This window comes from Limulus polyphemus, unplaced genomic scaffold, assembly GCF_000517525.1.
Source record: "Limulus polyphemus unplaced genomic scaffold, Limulus_polyphemus-2.1.2 Scaffold2136, whole genome shotgun sequence".
Lineage (NCBI taxonomy): Eukaryota > Metazoa > Arthropoda > Merostomata > Xiphosura > Limulidae > Limulus > Limulus polyphemus.
Genome location: NW_013667746.1, coordinates 87653 through 97718, shown reverse-complemented (window position 1 = coordinate 97718; position 10066 = coordinate 87653). Strand labels below are relative to the sequence as shown.

Here is a 10066-nt window from a genome sequence, read left to right as displayed (position 1 = left end):
CAAGCTTAGTAACTAATCTATATTTGGGTCTAAAAAGTTTAGAGCAGACTAAAGGCACAATGTATCTAATTGAAATCTTGATTCAAAAGAAAGAAATGGCACTAGGTATGTTACAAAGGCTGAGAAAACCACTAGAGGGACATTCTGAGCTTCCGACTGGTTATTCATGTCATATATAGAAGTAAGTATATAAGGGAGCATTTACAAAAATTGAAAGAGGTGAGTTGGGTGCCACTGTGTTTGATTTATTGCATGAGCAATATCTTAGCAAATAGAAAAGATAAGATCTTATCTTATATTCTAGCTTGTCAATATTGGTAATTTGAGTTTCTAATTTGTATGAAACTACAGATTTAGTATTTTAACTTCACAAACATCTAATTTGAACCAGTGCTGCATTTAACATACGTAACACACAAAATCTATTTTTATCTTTTTTTTAATATTTACTTTTAAATTAACAAATTGAGTAATGTATAGTTCTAAAATTTGAATTATAACCTACAGTTTGATACCAAATTTACTGACATAAATTTATGAAATAGTAGTTCAATAAAATTTTGAATGTGAGTCAACAAACGAGATGACATGGCCTTTCACCCGTGACCCATCTCGAAAGGGTTAAAGTCCTTTCTGTACATGTCACTAAAGGGTTAATGAGTTACATTCAAAATTGAATTAAATCAATGTATTTTAAAGAAATTAGTATTATCAAGTACATTATAAATCAAATTTTATATTAGCTAAGTTTTTATACATTCATTTCAAATGAAACCTCTAAAACAATAATTAAAACTTCAGTTTTGTTGTCATATGACAAACATGCAGTTAATAGTATCTTAGCTTGGGTTTCTTCTATTTCTATTCAGTTTAGTCTGAAGTACCAGTACGATCTCCAGACGAGCTTTTACCCATACAAGCTCAAATTCCAAACACGTTTCCCCTTACAACTGGAAACTTTGATAGAGAATGCTGTAAATCTTTCTCACCCTCTGATAGTAGCCATGCCCATTTTCAAAAGTAGAAAGTCTGTTGCTGAGCAATAGTTTCAATTTGAAGGACATGCTTATAACTAATAAAAAGAACCTTTTTAACCCTATCACCCCAGGTATCCTTTACTGCACATGACACAAGGTTTTATTGTCTTACATTCAAAATTTTATTGTACTACTTTTTGTTTATGTTATACCAATTAGAATAGCATAAAATCTTAGCTAATAATCCATATTATAATAGTATACAAGTTTTAAGTTCTTAATTATATAGGGCAATATTTAAAAAAAATCTGAATTTTCCTTAGTGTGACACACGTGACACATTTTGTCTTAGCACGTCATCATCCCTATTTTATCCATCACCCCTCGAAAATGTACAAAATTAAACATAAATTACTCTCTATAAAATCATTATAGCTCAGACAAACCATAATTTTTACAGTCTTTAATTTTGTTTGGTTACAGAGCTATCGAACAGAAAATCAGACCCCTCCTGCTACACCCATCTGTCACATCTTCTCTTTCACAATTCGTTGATAGTTCGTTTCATTATATATTACCTATAACCAACAGAACGTCAAGGTTTTCATCTATCAAATGATGTATTGTATAATGTTGTATTCTGATCAGAATGTCACCAATTTCACTCACAATACAAGATTTGTTCCCATAGGAAAGTTAACAACTAGCTTGTATGAATTTGTAACAGCTCTTGTCCCATAGTTAGAAAGCCAGGAAAATTTTGAGATGTAAATGAATTTGTCTACTTTTTGCATGTAATTAGTCAATATTCTTTGGTGCATTATTTAATTAAATTAAAATTATTAAGTGCATTACTATCTATAGTATAAAAAAAAATTGGATTAACTCTCTTCAAAACCCGACAGCAAGAAAAAAAGATTAGGTAAGTACTTTATTTCTTGTTTTTCAAATTTATTATTTATTTATTATTGTAAAAGTAACTAAAATCTAGAAAAAAAGATCTTTTTAAGTTATTTAAGACTAAAATAGGTAAAATAAGTAATACTAATAATATAATTAAAATTTATCACATAGCATGCACTCGAGCAGCTCGTGGGTAATGTAATTCGATAGTGTAACACGAGATGCACGTTCCCTGAGTGATTTACAACTTTTAATGGCAGGAATAGTAGTTAGACAAAGTTCAAAGGGCAATAAAAAATATAATATAATTATAAATAGATGTATACTGTTACGAACTTAGAGCTACTTGGGATAAACAAATGAAGTTTCATGATACAATTTAAAGGCATTCTAGAAAGAAAAAAGGGTAATTTAGGTTTATTTTGATTTTTTTTTGTGGTTAAGAGGTCGGTCAATTTACCGATCCTGTTTTGAGATAGGGTAGAGAAAGTAACAGATAAATTATAAAGTTTTAATGAAAACAAACATTTGAAATGTATTTAGGAGGTTTTGGAGATTACACAAATGACATTTGAGATTGAGATGAGGAAAAGTGTTTTTAATTTTAACATGAAAATTACTTTGCCACAGACTATTAAAAATAAATACTCAATATATTTATGGACAAATCTTTATTTTATTTTATTATTACTTCACTAAGAAATACAAGTTTTTGTATGTGAAAGACTTGTAATATTAACTGAAAGACTGCTAAATTTCGTGAAGATATACCCACTATACTGAGACTTGTAAGTATTAAATCTATAAAGAATTTAAATGAGTACAAAAAGGTCACATGGTCGGTCAAATTGACCGAGCCCATATTGAAAGTGTTAAACTATAATTTCTTAAGGTTATTTTGAAACTGGCATGGAGTATGAGTTTACAAGGAAGTCTAATTTCTGCTATTGCTAGGCCATCTGCCACTAGCACTTAAGTTTTTCTTGCCTTATACAAATTAATTTGATAAACAATTAAATTACATTTAGGTTTTACTTTTATATTTTTCTTAATTATGTACTATTTGAGTTTTAAAATTCATATCTAAAAGGTTTAATAATTTTAATAATGTAACCTAATCTTCACATTTACCCTGATACACATCAATGAGAATTCTCATGCAATATTACAGTATTTTTGGCACAGATACCTTACCTTTCAGCAGAATGTTGTTGCACTTGTACACTACACTAAGCCTTATGAACCAAGGCAAAGTTTCGGTTATATTTAAAAAAAATTTTAAACCTTTCTAACATGCATTTAAAAAATAAATAACACATAATTAACTAAAACACAAAACTAAAACTTATATGCAATTTAACTTCTATCTAACTAATATATTTCTAGGTGACAAACAATGCTAAGAACAGTTTGATGTACTTTGTAAGAAATTCTGCATGCCAATTTGAAAATAACCACTGGGATATTGTAGTTGAAAATAAGCTATTTCTATTGGTTATAAACATCTACATATATATATATATATAGAGTTGAGTGTGAAATCATGTGATTATGTGTAGAAAGTGGGAGATGCTTTTGTCAAGAGTTCCCAAGAGATTTATTTTTCTTTTATCAGAACTTGCCCTAAGGAATTTGAAGGAAGGATGCATAAACAGAGCAATTAGCTTAGTTTCTATCTAGACATAGATACCTAGTGTACGAGAAGAATTACTTGAGTTACAGAGACCAACAACTAAGACTTGTAAATGTTTATGCATCATGGGACAACAAAATCAAAGATTAAGAGCTTTTTCAAAAGTTTCTTTTGAAATAAAGGAATTAAAGCACAGATAATATAAAACAGTGAATTATAACATACATTACAATGCTAATTTAATTGACATACATTGATGATATAGTTGCTTAATTAAATTTTGAATGCAAGTCAGTAAAACCTAGTGGCTTGCAGAAAGGTGACCTGTAACCATAGGGTTAATTGCTCAGCTCTTGATTGCTATGGTCTTAACACTTGTTTACTAATAAAATTGATAAAACTATAAAATAACTTATCAGGATGTAATACATTCAGGGAAAGCAACCAAAGAATTAAGATGTCTCAAAGTAGTATAGTTATGTCATACATGTACAAGAAATCAGCACAACACAGGATTTACATCACACCATAAATCTTCCACCAGATAATAATCAGTTTAACAGCATGATCTAGTTTTAAGGTCAAGTAATGTTCTTACTTCTTCAATAAATAATCTCCAGTAAGACTTTACTTCAATATCAATGGTATTTTCTCCATAAAACTCTCTTCTAAAAAAAAAAGACAAGAAATACCAAGTTAAACATGAAGAAAACACAAAAATTCTTACTAAAAAATTAACGGTGTGTGTTATGCTTGCTAAACCACTGTTTGAATAGAGAAATTTCCATTTATTCAGGTGTATACACTTTTAACACAGAACATCAGTGAAGTTGCTAAGTACCTTTTGCTTTAGTTATTTATTGTTGGGAGTTATTTACCTAAGGTATCACACACCTGTCTTCCCTTGGAAAAGGTTTCCTTGGAGTTGTACATACTATGTGTGAAAATAGACAGTGACCTTTTCCACTGGCAGGTCAGGTGATATTTCAAGGATATAACTTCCTATATTTTGTGATGGGAATGACTAATAGTTACATGGGCAAAATATGCACCTCGAGAAGAATAACATTGTTGTTTCATGTATAATGCTATGTTTTCTCAGTCTGGAAAATGTTCTTCAGACTTAGAGATCAACAACATCTTAAATATAGAGAGCTCTCTCAAGTAAAGGCACCATCTTTTACCCATTACACACACTTTGTTTTTGATTGTCAATAAGGACTGTTTTGTTTTACATTATGTCCAGTTTCTTTCATTCTTCAAACTCAGTCAAGTTATTTAATTCAGATTTGTTCTGTATTTCCTGGCTAAACATCCTGTTATTCTGAGGAACCTATCTTTCCATTACTGGGAAGAATCAGTGCACCTGTAAATATCATATCTGTATGCTATAAAAAGAAAATTAACTATTGAAACACTGGCAATGTACAATATAAAGGTAAATATTTTACAGTTAATTTGCCCTTTAACCAAAGTAACAGCAGAGATGAAATAAAAAACTTCAGAAGCATCATTTATTCACTTAAAACAGTTAATAAACCAAACTTTGTAGTGCATACTGGAGGGATTTACACATTTTGATAATAAAATTAGCAAAAAATTACTTTTACACTCCAGATAATTATAAAAAACTTTTATTTCAACTGGTGTTTTGCCTTTGTGGCTTTTTCACGGTTAGTACAAAAACAGTTTTATGTACTAGCCCTGAAGTAGCTGTAAAGATGAAACACCAGTTGAAATAAAAGTTCTCTTATAGTTATTTGGAGTATAAAGGTAGTTCTTTTCTAATTTTATTATCATAAAGTTAATAAACTAGTTTCCTTCACAATATATTGCTAGCTACAGCCTATTTGTCTAAGAGTCATGTTTGAAAAAAAAAAACAACTCATTAATAGGTATGAGCCCTAACAACAATGACACGGTTTTGGCATTTGTAAAGTATCTTCTGATTAGTTGGAAGATGGTATGATAGAAGGTCCTGTCCTATTCTTCATTCAGGTTAAATGCCAACCCTTCTGTCATTGTATAGTGGGTTAAAGTGTTGATGTGGACAATACCCAAAGAGGTCCCACAGCTTTTCTATTGTACTTAAATTAAGATTTTCTTCTTGGCTAATCCATAACCTCTACAGTTTCTTTCTCAAAGTAGTTCATAATAATCCTGGTAGTTATGACAATGGGTATTGTTATTTTGCATCGGATCCAATACCATGTAAATATATTGCAAAGTAGTAAATGTGCTTATCTTTATCATGATAAGAACACTATGTCTAGAACTGAAATGTCACATAAACAGCAATACTAAACTTTTCTTGTTTCAGAAATTTGTTACAAAAAGGGCTATCTTTACATACCCATCCCTAATTTTGAACTGACAGACTAGAAGGAAGCTAATTATCAACAACAACCATTGTCAACTCTTGCCTGATCAAATACTTGTCATTCTGATTGCACTCCAACAGCTCCAAAGTATGGAGTTTGTTTAAATAGCAACAGTGTAAATTCACCAACAGGCCATGCCTGGCCCATTCATATTTAACACTTCTTCTCTAAGCATATCCACTTTTGGAGTAAATATATCAGTAATTTAAGCAGCATGGTAGTGTTCTCATAATAAAATAATTCACATTTTTCATGCAAATTAAATGAAAAAATTGATAGTCTAAGAGTAAAATAAATATTTTAACTGACATAAAAGAATATTTTCTTTACAAAATTTTGTATGAGTTACATTTAACACAATTTATGTTTCTGTAAACAAGGATATACATAAAACACAAAAATTATCTTTAATAATAATTTTGAAACAAATGTTTATGTTTATCAAGTTTTATAATACACATGAGATAGACTTAGTGATCCACTAGAATGAGGGTTAACCAACTTACAGTTCTCTTTGACGAGCGGTAGAGTATCCATGAAATTTTTCATGAAAATCACCACAAGATAAGCCTTCATCAAAACCTCTGTTGAAAAATTTAAATCTTTTTTTTTAATATTTCTAAGCATATGCAACTGTAGATCTTACTAAACATGTTAAATGTTTCAGTTTCCTAAACATATTTCAATATTACTTTCAAAACTACTTTTAGATCACAATGCTAATTGCACAACTCTTCTCTTCCAGGTATCTTTATGATAAGTTTGTGTTATCCCATATTAATTCATTCTTTGTGTTTATGAACTTGTTTATCCATGAACTCCTCCCACAGTTGTAGAGCTAGCAGGACCATACTTGACAGTCAGATAATAACTTGATGATAATAACTAGAGTTAGTGATATGATAGGGGAAAAAGGAAGGAAATATAAACATTTACCTTAAAAACAACTTTTGATATTCATTTAGGAGGCTCTAGAGATTATGCAAGTAAAATGTGAAAACTGTAAGATAAAAAATAGTATTTTTATACTTAACATGAAAATCACCTTGCAAGTGAACTATTCAGAGTCCAAGTGCAAATAACTATATTAAATAACAAATTTTTAGTAGAATTAGTATAAATAATCAAAATTAAATATTTTCTTTTTCTTAAACTACATACTTTTAGAAAGTTCTTGCCAAATTTTAAACAATTTCATCCCCTAGTTTTATTTTTGGAATGAAATTTAACAAGAGCAACATTACCTACTTACAATGTAGGTAGCCGCTAGTTATAGGGTTAAAATGCATATATGAAAGCCCTGTAAATTATATTTGGACACTCAAATTTGTAAGACACAATAAAGCTTACAGAAGATTACTTCAGATATGCATGTGAGTGACAATCATCTTGAAAGTGCATTGAGTATTACAAATCCTTGTTTTCCAACTGTTGTTACGTATTTCGTAACAAAAATAACTAAAATGTAAAAATTATATACTTCTCAACTTAGCTTAACAAAACTATAGTAAAATGTCTAAAATTTTACAAGCAGTACAGGTATCATTGAGCATTCCCATATTGTTTGTTATGCCTACTGGAAAAGCTAATGATGTTTGCTGTTATTGTTCTGTTGATGTAAGATTACTGCTCTAGTGGGTACTGCAGTAAAACCAAAAAATAAAACAGATGAGAAACAGTTAACAGTTGAGTTAAAACTGTTGAGTAATTTGGAATTTTCTGAAAAGTACTCAAGTCAGTTTAGATGAAAGAATGATATTCCTCATCTTATTTTTATATTTCTCTAGTGTATGTTGGTCATTTGTCAACAAACCCAAGAATCAAGTATGCTGTTAATGTCTGGGTAGAGAAAATAAGAAATAAAACAAAATTTTATTGCAAAACATTTAATATTCATTTAGAAGGATCTATACATTATACAAAGAAAATAGGAAAACTATAATATGAAAAGTATTTTTATTCTTAGAATAAAACAAAATACCTTTCGCTCAGCCTGACTCACTAAAGGTTTCGTAAATTCACAGACAAAGTCATCAGTAAAAATACTTTATCAAAAAAAAAATGATCTTTTGTATACACTTTTGGTTAAAAGTTTTTCTGGAGAACAAAGATAAAATTATGGTCAGAAACTTTACAATATTAAAAATATAAAAATAACTACATATATTGAATTACTATAGCTTTAATTTAGCTTATTCTGTAGTAGTTACTAAAGTAATAAATAGTTTCACTCTAAAACTAATGTGGTACTGGTCTTACCTAAGCCTTTTGAACCCTTTCTTATTTTGATCCCAAACATATTTCACACAGCGATGAATGAAGTACCGAAAACAAGCAGCCTGAAACAAACAATCACTCATTAATAATATATTCTTTTATGGGATTACATATTTACAGTCTAGTTTAAAAGAGAACTGATTAAGAGCTTTCCGTATTAATGGAATAAATTACTTACTACATAGAAACCATCTGCTCAATCCCTATTAATTTTTGTAAAATATTCCCACACTAAACACATTATTTTCAAAATACTTTCTCTTTATGGTTATAACTTTATTTCAAAAAACAAGGTCTGTTCATTTTCAAGTTATTTGGAAACTTCTAGGAATTTCAAAAAATTGCGAAGGTCTTTTCCATACACTAAATCAGTTGTAAACACATGTACCATATTTGCCTGAAATTCCTGATACCATGGGACTACAGTTTTGACAACATCTCACATAACCTTTTCTAAATTAAAGCAATTACAAACATAATATTAATTAAACATGTCCTTATACTGTCCAAAAACACAATTGCATTTATCTTGATTAAGGTTTAGAACTCAAATTTAACACGGAAGTTTGGGTGTCCCTTAATTCTCTCCAACCATGGTGAAATTAACAGACTGAGCTATGGTATGAGTATTACACTTCATTTCAAATAATTTGTTCTCAAGCAGCAATGAAAGAATTAATGATGTTTTAAGTTATGAAAACTCTTGTGATGATTTTTAACTTAATTTTCTTAAAATTATTTGCTTTGTGCAAAGATACACAAAGACTAACCATGCTACTTTGAACTTATAGGCTAGAGGGATGGCAACTAGACAACAGTACCAACTTCTAACTTTTGGGCCACTCTAGTTAAATAGTGGGGTTCCACCTCACATCACTCTTGTAATACATCCATAGCACCAAAATGCAAAGCATGATTTTCAAGCAACAAAAAAAAATTATAAGCAACATCTATATAACAAAAAAAACTTCAGTGTTGAAATGTTTTAGATATAAGCTAGTGGAACTATAATTAAATAATTTGGGTACATATAATACACATGAATAGTTGTAGTACACTGACACATATTATAACAAATAGTCCAACACTCAAGTAATAATACATATGATTTATAATTGTTCCTCCAGCATGACATCAATTTTGAAGTTAAAGTATTCTACAAAAGAATCTTTTCTCAATCCCATCTCTGAATGAACTTACATTCAATACTCTTATGAATATTTTATTGCAAACATGGGCTGTACTATTTGATAATTCCTTCAAGAAATTTCTTATTTGTTAAATAACCCAGTTTCCTCTCATGCATACTATTTAACTGTTAAACAAACATCTTGATATGTTATTTAACAAGATTTTGCATTAAATCTTGCTTATCAGGTTTAAGTAATAAATCTGACTTACAATATAATTTCTAGCTTTTAATACTGTTCAGTGTTGGACATGATAAAGTTGTTTAATATTTTGTTTTTTTCATCAATATTTTCAAGATTTCAAAAAAGCTAATATTGTTCAAACATTTTCAGCTCCAATAAAAAGCATGTGCCTAATTTTGTTCATAAATTGAAAGTAAAGTTAAACTGAAGGAATGTGCAGTTAACACTATTACTGAAACTTATAACATGATATAATTCAGAGGGCACAAAGAGAAATGTGTGACAAGCAAACAAATTAGTTCTACACTGATAAAATTCATTATCATTCAATATTCAGACAACCACATGTCAGCCACACAAATTCTACTGCAACACAAACTCGGGAATATCATCTGAAATTCAACTTCATATACAAAAATGTCTACCTCCTCTAGCAACTTACTACTAAAGTAGTAAAGTAATAATTTTCCTACACTGAAATTATTTCTGACAGATACTTACCTCCTCTAGCAACTTACTACT

General features: G+C 29.6%; 1 protein-coding gene across 4 annotated transcripts in view; it reads right to left on the bottom strand.

Moving 5' to 3' along the window:
• The window catches only part of LOC106466055 (probable cation-transporting ATPase 13A3), a 140081-nt gene that overhangs the window by 116792 nt on the left and 13223 nt on the right, over window positions 1–10066 (bottom strand). For 3 of the 4 annotated variants that reach the window (XM_022394007.1, XM_022394008.1, XM_013926297.2), the window contains exons 4-6: window positions 8154–8233; window positions 6401–6478; window positions 4112–4181 (exon numbers count right to left, since the gene is read on the bottom strand). In XM_022394007.1, coding sequence (XP_022249715.1) covers window positions 4112–4181; window positions 6401–6478; window positions 8154–8233 — 228 coding nt within the window. Of the gene's footprint in view, window positions 1–4111; window positions 4182–6400; window positions 6479–8153; window positions 8234–10066 lie in introns of those variants that run through there. The other variant, XM_022394009.1, reaches the window with a different exon arrangement.